Source organism: Pungitius pungitius, chromosome 18, assembly GCF_949316345.1.
Source record: "Pungitius pungitius chromosome 18, fPunPun2.1, whole genome shotgun sequence".
Classification (NCBI taxonomy): domain Eukaryota; kingdom Metazoa; phylum Chordata; class Actinopteri; order Perciformes; family Gasterosteidae; genus Pungitius; species Pungitius pungitius.
Window position 1 is genome coordinate 14,191,960 of NC_084917.1, and position 23,318 is coordinate 14,215,277.

Genomic DNA, 23,318 nt, shown 5'->3' on the forward strand with positions numbered 1-23,318 from the left:
CGGATTTGTAGTAACATGTACTCTGATACTGGCTTCATTTCACATATATCAAGTAATCCTGTTCAAAACAGACGCATTATTTAAACTGGGGAGTAAGTATTTTTATTAGGGCCGGGACTCGATTAAAAATATTAATCAAAATTAATCGCATATATTATACATACAAATATATGACCTGAGAACAGTGAGAAGTCATTTTTTTCACATGGATTTTTATTTAACCAATTCCAGTGTAGCAATAGCATATTTAGAAATATAGTACTTTCAGAAGTTCAGGTAGCCTATAGGTAAGTAGACCTTCTGTAAACTGTTTTTTTTAAGTAGACCAGTACTTTCAAGTACATTCAGAACATTGGTTATTTTTTCAGACGTGGTCTTGGTTATGCTGTTCCTTAAACCAGTCATCTGGTGCAGTGTGGGGTGTGGGTCCTTGTACCCGGAGTCGGGCTAACGTCCACGCTAGCTGCTAATTGTTTTGCGTTGAGGTGATACTTGAGGCTCGATGTGAATTCCTTGTTGCACAGCTTGCACACAACCACGCTCTTATCGACGCTTCCATCCGTGTGTTTATTATAATAAGATTTCCCATTCACGAGGCCAACCGACACGGTCTCGTCCGCTTCTTCGTTCATGTTCACTGTGGTTTGTTGTTGTCTGAAGTCATGAACGCTAGTTGGTGCTCCAGTATAATCGTTCCCCCCGAAACTCATCCAGTGAGAAACGTTCCGCGGTGCAAAAAGAAGTGTAAAAATGCGTAAAAAATGTTGAATGCGTTATTTTTATGTGTAATTAATTAATCTTAATTCATATTGTAATTAATCACAATTAACCCGCTAAAGTCCCGGCCCTAATTTTTATTTTCTCATTTGTTTTGAATTTATTCATTAGATTTAACACATTAGACATACCTGTGCATATACCATACATATCTATTCCTACCTGTATACATTTCATCTGCACTTCCACTACTGTCTCGCACTAGAGCTGGGGGTCAGTGCCTGAGTTGGAATATTTATATTTTTTCAAAGCATACGAGTCAATGAGTGAGACTTGGATTGTATCGTATTCTTCAGGAATGGGAAGTAACACGGGGCGAGTCCTCAATGAGGATGAACTAAATCTGTTTTTATAAAACCAGACATACTGGTACTGGAAAACATGATGCTGCTTTGAGGAAAAAACATGGAGGATGTTTGAGCCTGAGAAGCAGCGGCATGTGTGTTAACGGGCTTGTGTGTCCTATCTTTTCAGAGGAAGTACGGCACGTGTCCTCACGGCGGCTACGGTCTGGGCCTGGAGCGCTTCCTCACCTGGCTGCTGAACAGACATCACATCAGAGACGTCTGCCTGTACCCACGCTTCATCCAGCGCTGCCGGCCCTAATCACGCACACACACACACGCAAGCAAGCACGCACGCACACACGCACACTTTCTGTTGGTGCATCTGTACCTTGGCATGTGGCCATCAAATGTGTCACTACAATATTGAATCAAACCTAAAGGATACTATATTCTTTCCCTTTCTGGCTGTGCTTTTTTCCCAATAAACCTTGTTGTGTTGAAGAGTTCTGATCATGACGTCTCTTCACAGACGCTTAGACTCTAGTGCTCTGCCTCAAACTTTACAGCTTCTTCCTTGTTGGTTCTGACAGGAAACCTGAATCCGATGAGTTATGCCTCTGCTGGCTCTAGATAACAGCTGTAATTTCCTGTGATTGTTGACATGTTGAATATAAAGCCTTCTCCTGAGTGAGATCTGTTCTCATACATCTCCTCTGAGACGTTCCCTTTTGGTTTTTGAATGAATTCGTCCTTTGTAGAAAATTAGATCCAAGGGATTGGCTCCGCTAAAGAGACAGCTCTTAAATGACTTCCTAGGTGACCAGCGTCCCGCCCCCGAGCTCCTGGTTGGGGGATGTTAAGTTGAGTCTTCTAACGCAACGCTAGTGACAAGCAGAGAGGAAGAACGCAGGGTCGGTGTAGTTCAGAGACGTCACCTTGGGACTCCATGTTTGTGTTTGTGTGTCTTGCTTCAGAAGGTAATTCTCCGCTCAATGCTGTGCTCCAATAAATGTTATTCAAACAGATGGTCGTGTGACAGGTGTCTGTGATGTGTTCACTGCCGTATGGTTATAGCAATATTGACCACTGATCTAAAATATACATAGATGTTCATGTTAGTATTTTTCAATATAAATATGCACAACAAATGTCTCTCGGTTACATATGTAACCTTCGTTCCCTGAAGGGAACGAGACGCTGTTGGAACGCCCCTGCGTGACCGCGTCATGAAGCACGTGTGAAATTCAACCAATGGCGAGCTGGTGCGTCATAGCGGGGCGCCGGACCAGGGCGCTACAAAGGGACCAGAAGGGCAGGACCATTCATCTCTGAACGGCCGAATCGAGTGCCACGGGCAGCCCGGGAGTATGGCAGAACGTTTTACGCAGCGTCTCGTTCCCTTCAGGGAACGAAGGTTACATACGTAACCGAGAGACGTTCCCTATCAGGGAACTCGAGCTGCGTAAAGACGCTGTGGGAACATTTATACCCACTCACCATATGAGCGGGTGACCGTGGTGTGAAGTTTTCAAAAACGCACACTCGACGAGAGCACCTGTGCTCAAGGCGAGGGTAAGGTCCCCGACAGGAGGGCTTCTGCAGCCGCCATACCCCAAGTAGAATGGGCCCGGACAGCCAAGATGCGGGCTGACCGGCCGATTCATAAGCAAGTGTCATGGCAATAACCATTCACTTGCTGCGGCTCTGTTATACGCCTGGTCCGACGTCAGGAACGGAGGACCAGGTGCCACAAAGGAAGAGAGATGCCCCAAAGGCAGACGGGAAGACCTGTGGAAACATAGCAGGACCTCCAGTACTGAACCCCCCGGGCAGTTGTTGTTTCTACAGCAGGTGGCACCATCTACGGCATACGCCCTCCTAGTGGCGGGGCTCTGGAGTAGGAGTTTTGGTCTCTATGACCTCAGTCGAGAAACCGGACCTTAAAGGGCGGGCCCCCTTAAGGGCCACGCCCATAGCTTCCAAAGCTTCGGGCGGGGGTGAACTATGGACCCCGACGCCTGAGACAGCAGGTCCGACCTGTTGGGGATCTCCACCGGGGGGCCTGCGAGAAGCGATATTAGGTCCGCAAACCATACTCGGGCCGGCCAGAACGGGGCTACTAACAGTAGGCTGACTCCGTCCTGCCGGACCCTATCCAGAACCCCTGGGAGCAGAACAACCGGGGTGGAAAGCGTACAAGCGCATGCTTTTTGGCCATGCCTGTCCCAAAGCATCCAAGCCGAGCGGGGCGGGGTGCGTGAGGGAGAACCACAGAGGACAATGAGTTGTCTCTGCGGAGGCGAATAGGTCCACATCGGCGCGTGACCCCAAAGGAACTCCACCATCTCCGGGTGGAGTCTCCAGCCCCCGGGCCTCGGCCCCTGCCTCGACAGGGTGTCTGCCCCTTGGTTCAATACGCCCGGGATAAAAGACGCTCTTAACGAGCGGAGTTTTCCCACGGACCACAGGAGGATCTGGCGGGCTAGCTTGTTCAGCGGCCGAGAGCGCAGACCTCCCTGATGGTTGATATAAGAAACCACTGATGTGTTGTCTGTCCGGACAAGCACATGCTAGTCCGTCAGGGCTGGGCGGAAGTGTTTCAGCGCCTGAAACACCGCCAACATCTCCAGCTGGTTTATGTGCCAGGACCGGATATGATGCTGCCACAGCCCCTGTGAGACCACTCATGATCGCACCCCAGCCCGTGAGGGAAGCGTCTGTCGTGAGGATGACCCGGCGACAGATCGCCCCTAAGACGGGCCCTTGGGCTAGAAACCCAGGGTGCCTCCATATGACCAAGGCCCTCAGGCAGCGCCGAGTGACCTTGATCAGGCGGTGCTGGTCCCCCCTTGGGGAGAATCCCTTGGTCTTGAGCCACCACTGTAGCGGTCTCAAGTGTAACAGGCCGCGGGGGATCACATTAGATGCCGCTGCCAGGAGACCTAACAGTCTCTGAAACTGTTTCACAGTGAGTGGCTGGCCTAGCCTAGCCTGCTGAACAGCGGGAGACAGGTGTGCCCGCATCGTGGTCGAATCCCAAATTACGCCCAGGAAAGTGGTCCTACGTGCTGGGGACAGCACGCTTTTCCTGGTGTTGGGCCGTCAGGCGCTCGGAGGGCGCTAAAATCAACCAGTTGTCCAAGTAGTTCAAAATACGGATGCCCTGGAGACGCAACGGCGCCAGAGCTGCATCCACGCATTTTGTGAACGTACGGGGCGAGAGGGCTAGGCCAAACGGAAGGACCTTGTACTGGTAAGCTTTACCCCCAAAAGCGAATCTAAGGAACTTCCTGTGTCGGGAGGATGGGAATATGAAAATAAGCGTCCTGGAGATCCACCGTGACAAACCAGTCCTCGGACCTGATTTGTGCCGCGATCTGTTTGAGAGTGAGCATTTTGAAGCTCAGCTTCGCAACAGCACGGCGGAGAAGCCCAAAAAGTTTCTCAGGGGCTCCGACCCCTCGGGGCCGGTCTCTAGAAGTCCCGGGTCTACAGACACCGCGCCCTGTAACAGTGTACTGGCAGGGAAGCGCTGATGTAGTAGAGCCGGCACCCTCCTTAGAGGGAGCGAGCGGCCCTCAGGCTCACGCTCGCTGGACCCGGTCGTGCCCCGAAACAGCGGCGGGAACAACGGACCGGCTTCCGGAGAGTAGGGTGGCACCTCAGCTCTGCCTGATATGCTTGGATAAGCGCCATCGTGTGCAGGCAGCACGCCGCTTGCCCCGCCGCAGAGTAAGCCCTGCCCACCAGAACCAGAGGTAGTCCTCGAAGGCTTGGTGGGCCATACCGGTGTCCTCAACGACACGGCCGCGGGGGAAACATGGCTCGCCAGGGCCCCCTCCGCGGCCGGCATCCTTCCGTAGCCATGTCGCCTAGCCTCAGCTAAAGACGAGTACAATGCCGTACGCGGGTTGTACAAGCGAGCAGACACTGGCCTACTCCAGGACGCCGACACCTCGGAGCCGGAAAAACTTGAGAGCGGCGTCTCGTCCGGGGTGGAGGAAGCCGCGGAGCGTGCCTCCGCCTCCGGAAACGAGCGCCTGGATCCCACGGTGAAGGGCCGGGAAAAGGCATCAGCTGTCCCGGAATCCTCCGTGAGATCCATTTGTGATCCCCAGGAAGGCAACCAGGGCTCTGCCCCGGCACGAGCCGAGGCGGAGCCGCGGGGAGCACGCCTCGTCGAGCCGAGGCGGAGCCGCGGGGAGCACGCCTCGTCGAGCCGTCCTCATTGAAGAGAGCTCGGCGAGCGACACGAGATGGCCAAGGCAAATGCTCACAGTCTGCACAGCTAGCCCCCTCAAGGGCTAGCTGGGCGTGCTCCAAGCCTAAGCAGACAACACACAGATCGTGTGAGTCTCTGCCCGTGATAAATCGGGTGCAAGGGGGAACACACTGGACAAACAGCCATTTCTATCTAAGTGGGAAACTTCACACGCACTAGATGAAGGCACAGAGATGAATGGTCCTGTCCTTCGGGTCCCTTTGTAGCGCCCTGGTCCGGCGTCCCCGCTATGACGTACCAACTCGCCATTGGTTGAATTTCACACGTGCTTCATGACGCGGTCACGCAGGGGCGTTCCCACAGCGTCTTTACGCAGCTCGAGTTCCCTGATAGGGAACTGAATTACATGAAACATTTCGCATCAAGACATGACATAGAAACGATGGCTTAAGTCCTAGTTACAGTGTAACAGATAAAAATATATAGAATGAATGTTTAAATTTAAAGCTAATTTGGGAGGGAAGAAGCAAACCTCAAACCTAGAAAAACCGGTCTCATTTGTTGGTAACCTGAGTAGCTGTAAAACACTCTGGATGGTGGATCAAACAAGAGTTTGGTTGATTTGAGAAAGCAGTTTGTTACTTCAGTGGTGTTCTCAAATCTCTCTCTTCACAAAGCCGTTTGTAGATCTTTCTTGGAACCAGACGGCGGGTGACTTACAACCACGGTGCTTAGAACTGATAAACCATCTCTGAACACCCACACGCACAAGTGGGTGGGACCGGCCTGAAGAGGGGCGTGGTTTTATTAGGAAGACAGACGTAGATGTGATGTTACATTACAGTTTTTCTCCATTGCTTTGGCTCAATTCTTGAAACAGAAATTACATTCTCAAAACAACTCGTGCAAACCTCCAAACCACTGGGCACTTGCTCACAACAGATTTGAATTTCTCATTCCTTTAATCAAATTGCAATTGTTTTAGAAACTCCTTGCAAATGACAAGAACAATTGCCTACAGCTTGCACACATTTCAAATGATTTAGCACATCTGTGCAAACGGTTAGGTACAATTGCCTTCAGTTAGCCCAATTACCAATTGAATACACCTTGCTGGTCTAAACTGACTGTTGCTTCTCAGTCAAGTGGTTGTTCTCTGCAAAACATCTTGGCATAATTTCAATGTGTACATCATCACCTGCACAATAGTTCACTCCACTGTCAAAATTGTTTAGGCACATAATACCATGAAAAACATCATGGTATTTACTGTAATATGGATCTCTTGGATCATCGGCTTCATTTTCAGGTGCAACTAGAACTTTACTAATCAGGGGGAGTTACTCACATCCGATCACCAATCACACAGTCATTTTAGTTAGCTGACAGGTGCTATCCAGGAGTATAAATGCTTCCATCAAATATCTAGGGCTTGACCAAGTTCAGTAGTTTATGAACATGGAAGCACATGGCCAGGTAAACGAACAAGGGCAACTGCCTGTTCGAGGAAGAGGAGGAAGAAGAGGAAGAGGAAGAGGAGCAAGGGTGCGTGGTGGTGGAGTAGGGGGAAGAGGCCGAGGAGGACGAAGACAACAGGCTGTGCCAGATGCAATTCGGGCTACACTTGTGGACCATGTGGTCAACCATGGCCTCACAATGGCAGAGGCAGGTCGTCGAGTTCAGCCTAATGTGCCACGCTCTACAGTGTCCTCGATCATCCAAACATTCCGCAGGGAAAACAGGTATGTGCTCAGTCAACTATGGAATTATTGGTGGTAGAGTTACTAACTGTAGTATTCAAATGTATTGAACTAAAGTAAAAGTAAAACAACTAAATACAAATGGTAATAGTGTCTATTTGTGAATTCTAATGTCTAGGATTGCAAGACAACCTGGTGCGGGTGGCAGAAGAGCAATTTTCAGGCAACAACAGGAACAGGAAATTTGCAATATTGTTGTGGCCAACAATTCCATCACACTGCGAGAAATCCGGACCACAATCCTAGAGGACAATGCTGGCATCTTCCAGAATGTAAACGCTGTCAGCATCTCAACAATTGACAGGGTCCTGATTAAAAATCAGATGAGCATGAAGCAACTGTACAGAGTTCCATTTGAAAGGAACTCTGAGAGAACCAAGGAGTTGCACTATCAGTATGTACAGGTAAAGCAGTGGTGTGCACTACGCCTAGTAAATCGTACAGTGTTATGCGGTGTATATCATTATGACCTGTTTGCAGTGGCGCATAGAGCCCCGTTTATTGAACTTGCAGAGAACACAGAACATTGCCATGTAATTTGTTGTCTGATTCTACTGCATAACCAATTTACAGTAATATTGTGTTTACTGTATCGTAGAGAATAATGGAGCTGGAGGCGAATGAGAACCCTCACACCCTCATTTTTGTTGATGAAGCTGGGTTCAACCTGGCCAAAGGAAGACGGCGTGGCCGGAATGTCGTTGGCCACCGGGCAACGGTGGATGTCCCAGGACAGCGCGGGGGCAACATCACTATGTGTGCTGCAATTTCAGAAAATGGTGTAGTCACTCACATTCCAAGTATTGGCCCATACAACACCCAGAAGCTCCTGGTGTTCTTGGACCACCTGCATGCTGATCTTATTCCTCTACATGAGGGGGGTTTGGTAGGGCCTCACTTATATGTGATTGTGTGGGACAATGTGAGCTTTCACCGTGGCCCACTCATTAGGGCGTGGTTCACTGCCCATCCAAGGATGCTGATGGTGCTCCTATCACCTTACTCCCCATTCCTCAATCCTATTGAGGAGTTTTTTCTGCATGGCGGTGGAGGGTGTATGAGCATCGGGCTCTAAACCAGAGGTCTCTTCTCCAGGCAATGGATGCTGCTTGTGTCGATGTCACAGCAGATCAGTGCAGGGGATGGTTGAGGCATGCACGGCGATTCTTCCCCCGTTGCATAGCAAGGGAGAATATCAGATGCGATGTTGATGAAAATCTGTGGCCAGACAGACGTGAGTGTGAGGATGAGCAGGAGAGTGAGGATGAACTCCAGCTTTGAACTCCAGCTTTGCCTTACTTTCCTACTGTATTTTTTTTTTTTTTACAGTATTTTTTGCTGTACACATTTTCTGTTTCTGTTTTGCAATTACTGTATCAATTTCCATGGCAGTATAAGTGCAATACAGTATGTGATGTGAAACCTTGTTGGCTCCTCTTTTTTCTGTTTGATACACATAGTATTCTGGAAAGATAACATCTACTACAGTAACCATTCAGTGTCAAAGGACTAAGCCAAGATTGAAATGTGCACATGAGGATATTTCTATGGTCCACTGCCATAGTGACAAAACATCTAAACATTTTGACCTGCAGTGTTTAAACAATGACAAAGGGACAAAGCATTTTGGGGGCACTGACTATTTGTATGAGAAAAGGAATTTGTTTTGACTGATGAGTTGTCTGTTTTGGGAGAGATATGATCTTTTGCAGGTGTGCCATAGTGTTTTGCTAAACCATCTAGGTTATTTTGGCAAATGTATTTAAAGCTTTGAGAATGTCGTTTTTTTCGAGAGATAGATGAGCCACAGCAATCGAGAAGGAAGTTTTCATTTTGGGGGCACTGACTATTTTCATGAGAAAATGATTTGATTTTGAAGCTTGAGTTAACTGTTTTGGGTGAGATATGACCTTTTGAAGGTGATCTATGTAGTTGTGCTGAACCATATAGGCTATTTTACCAAATGCATTAAGAGCTTTGAGAATGTAATTTCTGTTTCAAGAATTGAGCCAAAGCAATGGAGAAAAACTGTAAATTGCTGTGTTCATTTTTTAGATACAGCATTAATGTTCCTGGGTCCATTTGAATATTTGAACAGCCAACCAGGCCCAGAAAACGCATAAGCTCGTTCTTGGTTCTTGGTGGTTTGAACTGGGTACTGCTCTACCACCTGAACAAACAATGTGACGGTCATACAAGCGTTTTATCTTCCTCGCAGCTAAACCTACTGTCGTATACAGGCCTATAAACCATTGACATACTCAACTAAGTTTTTAGGAATCAAGAATATTGATTGCCATAATAGTTAACCATACAAGGAATTTGACCTGGCAGTTGGAGCCTTAAGTTATCCAAGAGAACAAAATCATGAACAGATTGTTTGTTTTGATAAAGATGACTACTTCCTACTAAACGCACCAAAAGCTTATGTGCCAGAAGTAAATCAGTCAACCACCGCTAGCTGCTCTCAGTTAGATCGGAGAGCAAGACAGTAGTTGATGATGGAGAAAGCTTTTCACATTGCAAGTAAAACAAACAGAAGCGCGACATACAGCGGAGAACTGTGCAGAGGAATTCCTCCACGTATCAAACAGAAGGGGGATGAGTGGCAAACGGACCACTCTATGCACTGCTAGCTAAGACCATCTCAACATCTACCCTGTGCCCACACAGTGTGCAGAGGACCACCATTGTGGTCCATTAAGGCGGTGGTTGAAACACCTCCTGTCTTAATTTTCGGCAGATGGTTGACACTTCAAACACAGCCCTCAAATGATGGAGAGGTGAAAGCACAGCAGGAAGACTCGCTAGTTCAACATGTTCCACACAGTTGAATTCTGCCTTGGAGATGAGGGCTGCCAACTCTCACGGTTTCCCTGTGTGACACACACTTTAGCATGTTTTCACACACACTCATACACACACATCCAATGTCTCACTCTAAAAACAATCCACGCTGCTTCATCTCCGAACTTGTCGACGGTAAATGGCGCATCAAACGTCATGAAAAATGGAACCACACACCTTGTGCCGTTAACAATATGCTTTAAAGCAGGGGTCTCAAACGCGAATGACCTGGGGGCCGCTGGAGGCAGTATCTAGTTGAAGCTGGTCCGCATCAGGTATTGCACAAAAAAAATTTGCTTCTCAAATGTCATTATTAACAGTTATTTAACTTCAATGGGTTCTTCTGAACATGAATAGAACATGAACGGTTCTGTAGATTGGGGGGGGTAATGCGTTCCCATCAGATTTTGTCCCCACACCCCAGTCACAGGGAGACACAGCTGTAGTGGCTGGTTCTCTGTTCAAAGCACAGGGATCAGAGCCAGAATGAGCTGTGGATCCGCGCTTTGACGCGCTCTGGTGTGCAGTGGAGACTCAAAGGAGAGAGGAGAGGACTATAAGAGGGGTCATTGTACATTTTTCGGTTTACTTTGTGCTGGCGCGTTGTTAGCTCAATGACGTGTTGCGGTTTAGGCAGTTTCAAACATTACAATAAGGTACGAGAGGCTGTATTTTATTGTCCAATAAAGTAACAGTTATTTAAGATAAAGTACTGCCACAAGTTCCTTTTTGCTTTTATAATACAGTTAGACCTTTGAATGTTAGGCTACGTACAACAGCCTCACTAAGGGTTTTAGATGTTGCCCAATCCCTTATGTCAACATCTAGTTAGTCATTAAGAGAATACGTGAGAATATGTGATTTACACTAGTGCCTTCAGAACTAACTACCCAACAATCATCACTTAAATAATGATCCATTTTACTATTTGGGATTCAACCCAGTGAGCTCCAACCGTAATTTCAATATAAATATGGTTGAAATTAGGTTGCAATGAGGTCTGAACGTCTAAGACCTCGTTTCAACGTCTTTGCAACCGGTTTAAAAAAGGTTTAAAAAAAGGATGTAACATCAACATGTTAAACAACCATAAATTTGTTGATTTAACTGGCAGTAAGTGTTCAAAATAAATCTGCTCAGTGTTAAATATATTACATGTCATTTAGCTGAGCCGGGGGAGCAATTAGGGGTTAGGTGTCTTGCTCAGGGACACTTTGACATGGGACGTGGAGGGTTCAAATCGCCAAACTTGTGGTTCCCAACACACCCTCTCCAATCCATGCGCGACACAGTACATAGAGTTAAACTCAGCACCTAGAAGTGTGACACTCAAACCTATCAAAGCGTTAATTTAACTCTAAGTGTCGCAAATTAATCTGATCTTGACACTGGATAACAGGGCTGGACTGGGACAAAAAAAGGGCTCTGGCATTTTTGCGCAGACCGGCCCACCACAATCGGTCGGAGACAACCACCAAACAGTACACTATCCTTGCAGTCCCTGTAGATATGCACATCTACTGTTCCGTTCCCCAAAACCCATACAAAGCTGAGAACTACAGTAAGTGTCATGGACCAGTGTACTCACTCTCTCTTGACTGACTTCTTGTTTAGCAGAATAAAGAAATTCATACAGGTTTGAAACAACTTGGGGGTGAGTAAATGATGACACAATTTTCATTTTTGGGTGAACTATCCCTTTAAAGAGCACAAACCCCTCTTTAATATGACACCAAACAACATTTACCTCTAATTGTTGAGATACTTCCCATAAAAAACCTATACAAACAAATTACTCACACAAAACGTCCTGATAATATATTTACAATTTAGAGTATTCACTTGGCGTAATATTGCATATTGATGATATTGATGATTAATGGGCCGGTCGAAAGCAAAAAAAAAAAAAATTGTATAGGCCAATCAACTGGCCCCCAAGTGCGTCGGCCCACCAAGCATTTGCCCGGTATGCCAGATTACCAGTCCAGCCCTGCTGGATAATGACTCCAGCTCTTTTGTACAATTGACTTTATAACAGTTGAATCAACTTTTTGCAGTGTGGTTTCAAATCTGCACTTTTGCCCAACACGGGACATGATTTCAACACATTTGCTTTTCTCTTAAAATGTCATAAATACGGAACTACAGACTGTGTTTAACAATATGCTTTAAGGACATAATAATGCGGGCAGTTTCAAACGTTACCTAAGCAATAAGGTACATGATGCTGTACAGTTTGAGGGTGTTGTTAGGCCTGATGCACAGCAGAGGTGATAATTGTTCGTATCAAAGTTTAACATGTGAGAAGCAGAAATGACTCAAAGTTTCCATTTGCCTGTAACCACATATTCAACTTTACACGTGCACTTGCTTTGCAAGTTTGCAAGTGTCATGACCACAGGTTGACTTGCTACTGCATTTGACCTTCTTGTTTCGACTGCTCGGAGACGCCATCTCCACAGAGCACTGTAATATGTACTCGCAGCAATAAATTCATCAATACAAACATCCTCTTCTCCCGAACTCGTTACAATGAAATATTCCACAACATTTGTTGCTGTATTATTGCCTTTCCCATTTCATATTGAAAATACATGTTTTTAAAAAGACGCTGCCTAAATACAGATTGTATGGGCTGAATTCAACAAGTTGGGGTCTTTGCGAAAACAAAACCAACAAACACAAACAAGGACCTGGACTTGAAACATTGACATACGTGACTTGAAACATCGACATACGTGACTTGAAACATCGACATACGTGGAAGTGAAGTTACCCAGGAACACAAGAGACATGAAACTACAAAATAAAACAAGACAAGAACCCAAACCGTGACAACTCAACTTTTTAGCATAAGACTATAATATTACAATATATTTTATATAATATAATATATATATATAATATATTGTAATATTATATGTTGTAATGGTAAAATATATTGTAATATTATAGTCTTGATGCAAGGCTGCATTCCCGCAGCAGAATAGACTGTCGGCTGGTGCTTCATTTTGGTTCCATTTTTTTCGATACAAAGTTATTTTTTACCCTTCCGCGGACAGACGTAGCCCCCACGCTGACATGGCGAGAGAGGTCACAAAAGGTGTGGAAAAAGTATCAGTAGGTTAGTTATAAAGAAACAGCTTACCAGGGATGGTAACTTTCACATGGTTTCACTTTAACTTTACATTTACACGCACAGCGGCAAACGGAAAAGCAGGTTGTCCATTTGCCGATGTATATATGTATATATATATGTATAAAGTGTGCTTTTCACACTTTAAACTTCGATAAAATTGTCAGTCTTTTAGCATAAGACTGTTATAATATATTTTACCAATACAATATACGTATGTATATCTATATTATATTATGTATATATGTATAATGTATATATATCAGACATAGAAATAACTTACCAGAAATGGCCAGGTATTTAGCCATCTGTAAAACCTTTTCCTGTCCAGCAGCTCTTAAGTTTCACTTTGACTTTTCCGGTAAACCCCAAGTCATTTCACCAGAAATGACCCCAAGTCACACTTTCACACTTTGATACAGACAATAATGTGTTTATATATGCCCCGGTGATTCCTCCCACTCTCGTAGGTATGATAACGTAAGATATTATATACATATATATATATATGAATAATATTATATATACAGTATATGTATGTTGTTTTTATGTTTTGAAACTTTGATGAAAGTTGTACTCTTGTACTTCTTGTTACTTGTTCTTCTGAGTTTGTATCTCTATGTGGAAATGCACTTTTTGTAAGTAGCTTTGGATAAAAGCGTCAGTTAAATGACGTGTAAAGTAATATGTTGATTTTCTTTGTGTTATTCAGAGAGGTGAACGAGACAACCCGACACAAAAAAACACATTTTTCTTGAAATGAAAAATATATATGTATGTATGTGTGTACAACCAATCGCATTTGGTGTGAAAGTGACGTCGTACTTTTGACCAATCAGCGCGACGCATCCAAACGGCATCGAGCTGATGAAGCCAGACTGATGCAAGGTTGCATTCACGCTGCAGAATAGACTGTGTCGGCTGGTGCTTCGTTTTGCTTCCATTTTTCTCGATACAAAGTTATTTTTTACCCTTCCGCGGACAGACGTAGCCCTCACGCTGACATGGCGACAGAGGTAACTAAAGGTGTGGAAAAAGTATCAGTAGGTAAGTTATAAAGAAACAGCTTACCAGGGATGGTATTTAGCCATCTGTAAAACCTTTTCCTATCCAGCAGCTCTGAAGTTTCACTTTCACTTTACATTTATACGCACAGCGGCTAACAGAAAAACGGGTTGTCCATTTGCCGCTGTATATATATCTATGTCTACTGTGTGCTTTTCACACTTTAAACTTCGATAAAAACAGTTGTCAGTCTTTTGGCATAAGGCTTTTATAATATAATGTATCATTACAATATATGTATTTGTAATCAGTTCTCATTAGGTAAAGTTATATAATTGTATGTCAATGTTTTAAAAAAAGATGATTTACAAAAAAACATGATTTGTCTGAGTTCTGATTGTACACAATGACTTTGTTAATGCATATTTGGAACATGAGTATTTCCTTTATATTATTGCGAGAGAGAATTTTTTCTTTCGCGATAATGTTTCTAATTGGTCATTAAGTGACGAGGAAGACAACCAATCGGTTTTTAGAAAGAGACGTCGTTCAGTTTACCAATCAGCGCGACGCGTCCAAACGGCATCGAGCTGATGAAGCCAGGCTGATGCAAGGTTGCATTCACGCTGCAGGATAGACTGTCGGCTGGTGCTTCGTCCATTTTTTTCGATACAAAGTTATTTTTTAACTTTTTTAACTACAGACGTAGCCCCCACGCTGAAATGGCGACAGAGGTAACAACAGGTGTCAGTAGGTAAGTTATAAAGAAACAGGTTAGCAGAAATGTCCTGGTATTCAGCCATCTGTAAAACCTTTTCCTATCCAGCAGCTCTGAAGTTTTACTTTCACTTTACATTTACACGCGCACAGCGGCTAACGGAAAAACGGGTTATATATATATAACCGGGGCATCGCAGAGTCGCGCCCCACCCGTCCTGTGACGTCCGCACCGCCCCCCACGTCCCGCCGTACCATCCCTTAATGGTCTGTACTAAAAGTGGCCATCTGTAAAACCATTTCCTATCCAGCTGCAGATGACTCCACTCTTGAGTTTCACTTTGACTTTAGGAGGCAGTTCACAACAGGACTCATCCGTTAGGAGGTTTCCTGGAAATAGACCCATACAGCGAGCGGCGCCTCCCTTTCACTCATCTTCCCGCTCTGGGCATCAGAAGGGTCCGGGCTACAAGACTTTAGCTTACTTGTTTGAGTAAAAAAACAAAATTGAATAGCCACTAGTTAGAAGTTTCCACCCTTTTTAAATGTATAAAATTTACCAAAATATGAATATGGGTCTGACTCTGCCTCTGCTTCCCAGGTGAGCTGTATGTGTCGGACAAATGTGGAAGTGACCAGGATGGGGACGGCACCACGCAGAAGCCCTTCAAAACGCCTCTCAAGGTATAGTCATGTAGCTTTAAGTCCATCCTGTTCTTTGCTTTAACTGTATTCAGGGCTGTGTTGTTGGACATGCTTAACAATGTGGTTCCGTACAAATCCTCACAGGCTCTGTTGTTTGCTGGAAACGAGCCGTTCCCGACCATCTACGTGGAATCTCAGAAGGAGGGAGAGGTTGGTGTGAATTAATTTTCTTAAAGACTGACTGCGCTGTATATCTTGCCTTTTATTGATTTTTCCAAGTCCTGTAACGTTTCACCTCTTTCTCTTCCGCAGCGTTGGGCGGTGATCTCTAAGACACAGATGAAGAACGCACAAAAAGCCTTTAACCGAGAGCAGGCGAAGTGTGATGGCAAGGAAACAAAGGAGGTGTTGTACCAGTATTTCACTTGAAAGTGATTTTCTTCCCTGTGCAGGTCTTCATAGTTGAGCTATGATTCTCATGTCTCTTCAATCAGGAAGCCGATGTGGTGTCTTTAAAATGTTTGCTCCATTTGGCAGGCGGAGGACACCGAGAGGAGAGAGAAGAACCTAGAAGAAGCCAAGAAGATCAAAATTGAGAAGGACACCAGCCTGCCTGAGCCTACCACGGTCAGTCATGTTCCTCCCACTAATCCGTTCAATAACGCTTATTGGATGACAGCGCAAGGAACCAATTACACCCTTTTTCATTCTGAGGGTTTAGTATGTTTATCTTAATCACAAGTTTACACATCAAGCATCAGTAATTGGGGAAAAGTAGTTAATCAACAACGCAAAACTAGGTTTATAAAGGACTTCATACTATTGTAAATTTAACCAGTGGCTCACTCTTTTCCTTCCGACGGAACAATGACCCCTAGAGGTCAGATTATACCAACAAATCACAGCCCCAAGTGAGCTGCTGCTTTCATCAGACACATTCCCACCCTATGATTGAAATGCACTTATTGTAAGTGGCTTTGGATAAAAGTGTCAGCTAAATGTACATGTAATGTCATCAAAAATGGTAAAACATTACCATTAAATATCATTCTTCCCCATAAACGAGGCTGTGCTGGGATGGCTGTGCAGGCATTCAATTGATTGCGTCAGACTCTAAAAACAAGTTATTGGTATTATGCTACTTATTGTTGAACTAGTGAAAAGACCCATGTCAGATACTTCCTGAGAGGTGGTGCCTACTTCTTCTGGAGACAGGCTATGCTCATTCAAAGATTCTCCTTATGATCCACCTGTGACAACACATTCAGGTTTTTTATTGGACTCAAATTGATGTTGAAAGTGCAAACAAATAAGGGTGGACAACAGGTCAACAATACAAATACATTTAAAAACTTCATCAAAAAAATCTCAGCAAAGAAACATAAGTTAACAAATGTTCATTACCAATGGTCAGCGCTTCATGTTTCGTCATGGAATGTTTTGCAGGTTAAAATCCGTCATCTGGAGGACAGAAGAGGGCAGAGGGTCAAAGTGTTTGGATGGGTCCATCGCCTCAGGAGACAAGGTACATGGCTTTAAACTATTGATGTTTTCTTTGCTTATTTTAGCTAATATTTTATTTTAAACAAGTTCCAGTGAAGTGTCTTGATACGTAACAAGCAACGGCCAGTTAATAAAAAATGAAAACACACTTCTTTTCTAGCCTTTCACAATAAAAGCCGGTAATGGACACACTGTTTGCCAGAGGAACCTGAATTGGCTCGGAGCTTTTTACAGGATTTCATAGTTGAGCTATAACTCAATAGTTTGCATTAGCTAAGCTTAACCTGTTCTTAAGCTCCCGAAATCGGCATCATTGCACTTATAAATTGCTTTTGCATGCGAGTGTGTTTGGTCGTTGCTGCCGGTGTGGAAAAGCCTTTTGAATTTGTGTCTCTTTCAGGGAAGAACCTGATGTTCATTGTGCTGAGAGATGGAAGTGGTTTCCTGCAGTGCGTCCTGTCTGATAAACTGGTACAGCTTTACAACTCTATGTGTGTTACATCATTGTGCTGAAGACCGGAGAGGCAGAGATAAAATGAATGTTTGAATGATACAATGATATATTTCCTAAATGCATGAAATACAAACCTTTTGAGCAGGGAGCACTTGATTTGACCGCCATAGTCAGTCTCCCAGCCAGCTGCTTCCAGATGCTTTTATTATTAACAAAACGGAAAAAACTCAAAATCTCTCGTAACCAGGACACAAAGGTCGTGATCAAAATCAAAAAGGCAAAAACTCAAAATCTCTCTAACGAGGAAATATAACAGGAATCAAAAATGACGTGACAATCTCTACCGGACTTGACTCTTGACGTGAGGGCTGGTGTGCAGGGTAAAACAACAAGACACACTGGCACAGGACAAGGGGCGACGCAGACTATAAGTACACATGAGGGAGGTGTGGGAACAGGTGGACACAATCAGGAATCAGGGGAGACAATGGCCGTTTCTCAATATGCGTTCTTGTGTGGACTTTTGTTCTCGTGGACTCGTGAAACGTCATCAGTCGCAGCCCGGGTACTGTTCCAATTCTCAAGTCTGCATCTGGCCGAGAACGGTCATAATACCCAGATGCGGCTCGCCCCGCCCATTTCACCGGGCATGCATCGAAGCAGGCTCGTCTGTTCTTGTGAGAGACATATATCCCAGAATGCATTTCACCTCAGCAACAGGCAACAACGACAGAGGAAAATAAACACAACTTTATGTCGAAGTTTATAAATACTACTTTTTTTAAGTAACGTAATGTGATTTTCTGACTGAATAGTAAAATGTTTAAGTCAAAAACTAAAATAAAAACGTATTAGCAAGACCAGCTGACGTGGTGACGTCATCAAGTCAGCTGCTGTTCCAACTGCGGAAATGACCGTTCTCCGTTCTCCCGAACCTGCGAGTCAGGACTCCCGAGTCTGTCTCCCGAGTCTATTCTCGCGGGAACGCGAGTCCGTTCTCGCCGTCTTAGGTATTGAGAAACGGCCATTCAGACTGGTGACACATGAGGAAGGGCAAGGGACCTGAAACGAGAGGGAGTTAGTTTCCAAAGTAAAACAGGAAGTCAAAAAACAACTGTGGAGACAGGACAAAAACGCAACTTGACATACAGGTGTGACAAGACACATCAGATACCAGTTGGAGGTCATGCTCTGACATCAAGTAACACTCGTCTTCTCTCTCTGGTCTCCAGTGCCAGTGCTACAACGGCTTGGTGTTGTCCACAGAGAGCACCGTGGCTCTGTACGGGACCGTCACTCCGGTTCCTGAGGGCAAACAGGTGAACAAACCCGCAGTCACATGGGCCACCACGTGTTGTATTTCTTACTTTTTTGTCCACAACTGGAGAGATGGAAGTGGGTCTGTTTCTGCTGAGATCCAACATTTTGTTTTCCTAAAATAATTGGACATGTGTGCAGTTTTGTCTTTTTTATTGTGGAGAAAAGTGTGCTCCATGGAATCAATACTTGATTGAATAGATTATTATTGAGTATACGTGTGAGCGTGACATGCATGCAGGACGAGTCCTGTACAAAAACATGCTGAGGGCCGTCGGTGAGATCTTGTCCTCGTCTTCTAGGCGCCGGGAGGCCACGAGCTGCTCTGTGACTTCTGGGAGCTGATTGGCTTAGCTCCGGCAGGCGGCGCCGACAACCTGCTGAACGAGGAGTCGGACGTGGACGTCCAGCTGAACAACCGACACATGCTGATCCGAGGAGAGAACGTCTCCAAGGTCCTCCGCGTCCGGTCCGCCGTCACGCAGTGCTTCAGGGATCACTTCTTCAGCAGCGGATACTGCGAGGTGACGCCGCACGGCCCATCCTTTGTGTGCTTGTTAGCCAGGGAGTAAACAGTGACTTTATCCAGTCAGTGGGCTGCTTTCACAGGTTGAAATGATCATGAATATTGTCAGACTATGTCCACTGTACCCAGCGCTCTAGATGCAATAACCAACGTGCAGGTTGGATTAGAGGGGAAGTCTTGACCTTCACTTGAACACTTCTTGTTATTTTAACCATTGTCTGTTTGCTCATTTCTAGTCGTACTTGTGTTTTCCCTCCCGGCTGTAGATCACTCCCCCCACCTTGGTGCAGACGCAGGTGGAGGGCGGCTCCACGCTCTTCAACCTCGACTACTTTGGCGAGCAGGCGTTCCTGACGCAGTCCTCTCAGCTCTACCTTGAGACCTGCATCCCCGCTCTGGGAGACACCTTCTGCATCGCCCAGTCCTACCGGGCCGAGCAGTCGCGCACCCGCAGACACCTGTCCGAGTGAGCAGGCCGTCCGACCCGCTCACAGAGCGCACGCACAGAGCAGATATGAGTACTACTAAGGAGTACTACTACTTATCTGCCTCCTCGGTGTTGATTGACCGATTTGTCGTCCGTGTCCAGGTACACTCACATCGAGGCCGAGTGTCCCTTCATGACGTTTGAGGATCTGCTGACCCGACTGGAGGAGCTGGTGTGTGACGTGGTGGACCGGGTGCTCAAATCCCCCGCCGCGCCGCTGCTCTACGACATCAACCCCGTACGTCCCGCTTCTTCTAAATATGCCTTAGAGACAATCTGTCACCGTTAAGTAGAGCTGGAACCCATTGCAGATGGAGGAGCATTCGTGGGGAGGGGGGGCTTCCTCTCAATGCTTTAGCTTTTGATCAGACGCCCTTCATAAGCACAGGTTAATTTTTTTTATTTCTCCCCCCCCTCCAGAACTTCAAACCCCCCAAGAGGCCGTTTAAGCGGATGAACTACACCGAAGCCATCGAGTGGCTCAGAGAGCACGACGTCAAGAAGGACGACGGCACCTACTACGAGTTTGGAGAGGTGACAACTCAACACACACACACACACACACACACACACACACACACACACCGTTCTCTGAATGAGGCTCTTATTGTGACTCAGTAACCCTGAACTCCAAAGAGACAACAGCTGTGCTGTCTCCAGGGCTTGACAGAGCTCCTCCAGAACCACAGAAGGGGTTCTCAGTGGTTTGGTGCTCTTCATGACCAGGAAACTGCACTTATTGTGTAGAATTGATGAAGTACCCCTTTATTGTCTAATTGTGGTGCTTTTCTTGTGTAGTGGGTAGAAAACGAGCTTGTAGGTTACGTTTTGTAGGACGTCTGAAATAAAGCTGGAACTCACATGCAGTTTCTAGACTAGCCTGTAGGGGGCATGACCTACTGTCAGCTGGAGCTCCAATAGATTGTCAAAAACGAGATGTTTCTTTTTGTCGCATTTTGTTATCTGTGTCGTGATGTGATTAATTCTGGTTTGTTGTGTTTTGAATCTCCCGCTCTCAGGACATCCCCGAGGCTCCAGAGAGGCTGATGACAGACGCCATCAACGAGACCATCCTGCTCTGTCGCTTCCCGGCTGAGATCAAATCCTTCTACATGCAGCGCTGCCCCGAGGACCAGCGCCTCACCGAGTCGGTACGAACCTCAGGGCTCGCCCTCTGGGTGCCCGACCCGCAGCTAGAATCAGGGGGTGGATCTGCTGCTGTGCACTAATACTGACATGTGGAGGTAAGATGTGAACTGTCCACCTAAAGCACCTTTGGTGTGTTTTTGTGTGTGTGTCTCGCAGGTGGACGTGTTGATGCCAAATGTGGGCGAGATCGTCGGGGGCTCAATGCGTATCTGGGACTCTGAGGAGCTGCTGGCGGGCTACAAGAGGGAGGAAATCGACCCGACCCCGTACTACTGGTACACCGACCAGGTAACGGCGCCCTTGAGGGAACACGAGGACCATTTCCACATCCACGACTCCCCCGGCCTTCCCTTAAAGTCGTTAAAGGAAAGCCAAACTATAACCACACCGCGTGCATTATGATCCATGTCTCGTCCTAACAGTTGTATGCTCACTACTAATTACTATAGTGATCCCAGCTGATACTGGCTTCATTTCACATATATCAGGTAATCCTTTTCAAAACAGAGATGCATTATTTAAACTGGGGAGTAGGTAACTTTATTTTATATTTATTAGATTTAACACAGATACAACCTCTGAAAAACCATATTATATTCTAATACCTGTGCATATACCATACATATCTATTCCTACCTGTATACATTTCACACAAATAGTCAAAAAGGAATATAGTGTATTTATTATTTTATGAGTCGGATAAAGCATTTTTTCCGAGTACGAGTATTATACGAGTAATACGAGTCAATATCTGTGCTTGGATTGAATAGAAATCCTTATTGGGCAGCTGTCTCTGTCTGCATTCTGTGATTGGCTGGTAGTCACAGCGCCCCTCCCCTACACACATACGGTTTATTGTGTTGGTGTGTACCGCTCGGCTCACTCATACACAGAACTCCTCTCTCCCTCCCTCAGTCAGCAGGTTCGCTGGTCTTTCCCGCTAAAGTTTTTTTTTACCGTCTGCTGGCTCTCTTCACGCACTCAGTGTCTGACTGGTTGACTAGTTGTGTTAAATAACTAAATATTAATATTACAAATTAAGCTACACACACACACACACAAACTTCCCCCCTCTCTCTCATGATCATCAGGGTTAAATCCTTCATACTTCTGGGTTAAGCCCCGTCCACTTTCGGGTTAGGCCCCGCCCAATCCGAGTACAGATACGGATACAGATAATTCATATGGTTCAACAGATACAGATACAGATAATGCTGTACTCACTCATCTCTAGTATTTATTAATCTATTTTTACAAGCACTTCCTCCACTACTGTCTCGCACTAGAGCTGGGGGTCAGTGCCTGAGTTGGAATATTTATATTTTTTCAAAGCATACGAGTGAATGAGTGAGACTTTGATTGTATCGTATTCTTCAGGAATGGGAAGTAACACGGGGCGAGTCCTCAATGAGGATGAACTAAATCTGTTTTCATATAACCAGACATACTGGTACTGGTACTTGAAAACATGATGCTGTTTTGAGGAAAAAACATGGAGGATGTTTGAGTCTGAGAAGCAGCGGCATGTGTGTTAACGGCTTGTGTGTCCTTTCTTTTCAGAGGAAGTACGGCACGTGTCCTCACGGCGGCTACGGTCTGGGCCTGGAGCGCTTCCTCACCTGGCTGCTGAACAGACATCACATCAGAGACGTCTGCCTGTACCCACGCTTCATCCAGCGATGCCGGCCCTGATCACGCACACACACACACACACGCACGCACGCACGCACACTTTCTGTTGGTGCATCTGTACCTTGGCATGTGGCCATCAAATGTGTCACTACAATATTGAATCAGACCTAAAGGATATATTACATTACATGTCATTTAGCTGACGCTTTTATCCAAAGCGACGTACAATAAGTGCATTTCCACATAGAGATACAAACTCAGAAAACAAGTAACAAGAAAGTACATTTTTCATCAAATTAGCAGTTACAAAACATGTTATAGAAAAGTGCCATTATAAGTACAATTTAAGGGTTATCATTTGTGCTACGGTTTGCTAGTGTTTTAGTCAAGGTAGAGTCTAAAGAGGTGTGTCTTGAGTTTTGGACGGAAGATGTAGAGGCTCTCTGCGGTCCTGATGTCATCAGAGAGCTCATTCCACCATCTGGGAGCCAGGACAGCAAAGAGTCGCGATCTCACCGAGTGCTTTTCTCTCAGTGAGGGAGGAACAAGCCGCTTGGCAGATGCAGATCGGAGTGTGCGGGTTGGGATGTAGGGTTTCACCATGTACTTACTATATTCTTTCCCTTTCTGGCTGTGCTTTTTCCCAATAAACCTTGTTGTGTTGAAGAGTTCTGATCATGACGTCTCTTCACAGACGCTTAGACTCTAGTGCTCTGCCTCAAACTTTACAGCTTCTTCCTCGTTGGTTCTGACAGGAAACCTGAATCCGATGACTTATGCCTCTGCTGGCTCTAGATAACAGCTGTAATTTCCTGTGATTGCTGACATGTTGAATATAAAGTCTTCTCCTGACT

At 45.5% G+C, this 23,318-nt stretch overlaps 3 protein-coding genes across 5 annotated transcripts in view; all 3 read left to right on the top strand.

Annotated features, from left to right (window-relative positions):
* LOC134102879 (asparagine--tRNA ligase, cytoplasmic-like) overlaps positions 1–2,089 on the top strand; it is an 80,805-nt gene extending 78,716 nt beyond the window's left edge. For both annotated transcript variants that reach the window (XM_062558814.1, XM_037483988.2), the window contains one exon: positions 1,252–2,089. In XM_062558814.1, coding sequence (XP_062414798.1) covers positions 1,252–1,383 — 132 coding nt within the window. In that variant the 3' untranslated portion in view covers positions 1,384–2,089. The remainder of the gene's footprint in view (positions 1–1,251) is intronic.
* A 4,729-nt stretch (positions 2,090–6,818) lies between these two features.
* Positions 6,819–8,326, top strand: LOC119226264 (uncharacterized). The gene is made up of 2 exons (XM_037483995.2): positions 6,819–7,450; positions 7,645–8,326. Exons 1-2 carry the CDS (start codon positions 7,157–7,159, stop codon positions 8,119–8,121), a joined length of 771 nt encoding a protein of 256 aa, XP_037339892.1. The 5' UTR covers positions 6,819–7,156; the 3' UTR covers positions 8,122–8,326.
* Positions 8,327–13,893: 5,567 nt separating this feature from the next.
* On the top strand, positions 13,894–23,132 carry LOC119226263 (asparagine--tRNA ligase, cytoplasmic). Of its 2 annotated transcripts, none has more exons than XM_037483991.2 (15): positions 13,894–14,076; positions 15,353–15,435; positions 15,541–15,606; positions 15,709–15,801; positions 15,934–16,023; positions 16,843–16,921; positions 17,300–17,370; positions 18,586–18,672; positions 18,973–19,194; positions 19,463–19,662; positions 19,786–19,921; positions 20,104–20,217; positions 20,703–20,834; positions 20,989–21,120; positions 22,393–23,132. In XM_037483991.2, the coding sequence occupies exons 1-15, from the start codon at positions 14,034–14,036 to the stop codon at positions 22,522–22,524; spliced, it is 1,680 nt and encodes a 559-aa protein (XP_037339888.2). In that variant the 5' UTR covers positions 13,894–14,033; the 3' UTR covers positions 22,525–23,132. The 2 variants fall into 2 exon arrangements, with proteins under 2 accessions (XP_037339888.2, XP_037339890.2); XM_037483993.2 differs by having other exon boundaries at positions 13,894–14,055.
* The last annotated feature ends 186 nt before the right edge of the window (positions 23,133–23,318 follow it).

Coding starts and splice junctions, on each gene's coding strand:
- LOC119226263 (XM_037483991.2), top strand. CDS start 14,034: ATGGCGACAGAGGTAACTAAAGGTGTGGAAAAAGTATCAGTAG. Junction 16,024..16,842: donor GCCTGCCTGAGCCTACCACG/GTCAGTCATGTT, acceptor AATGTTTTGCAG/GTTAAAATCCGTCATCTGGA. Junction 17,371..18,585: donor GCGTCCTGTCTGATAAACTG/GTACAGCTTTAC, acceptor TCTGGTCTCCAG/TGCCAGTGCTACAACGGCTT.
- LOC119226264 (XM_037483995.2), top strand. CDS start 7,157: ATGTCTAGGATTGCAAGACAACCTGGTGCGGGTGGCAGAAGAGCAATT. Junction 7,451..7,644: donor TGCACTATCAGTATGTACAG/GTAAAGCAGTGG, acceptor ACTGTATCGTAG/AGAATAATGGAGCTGGAGGC.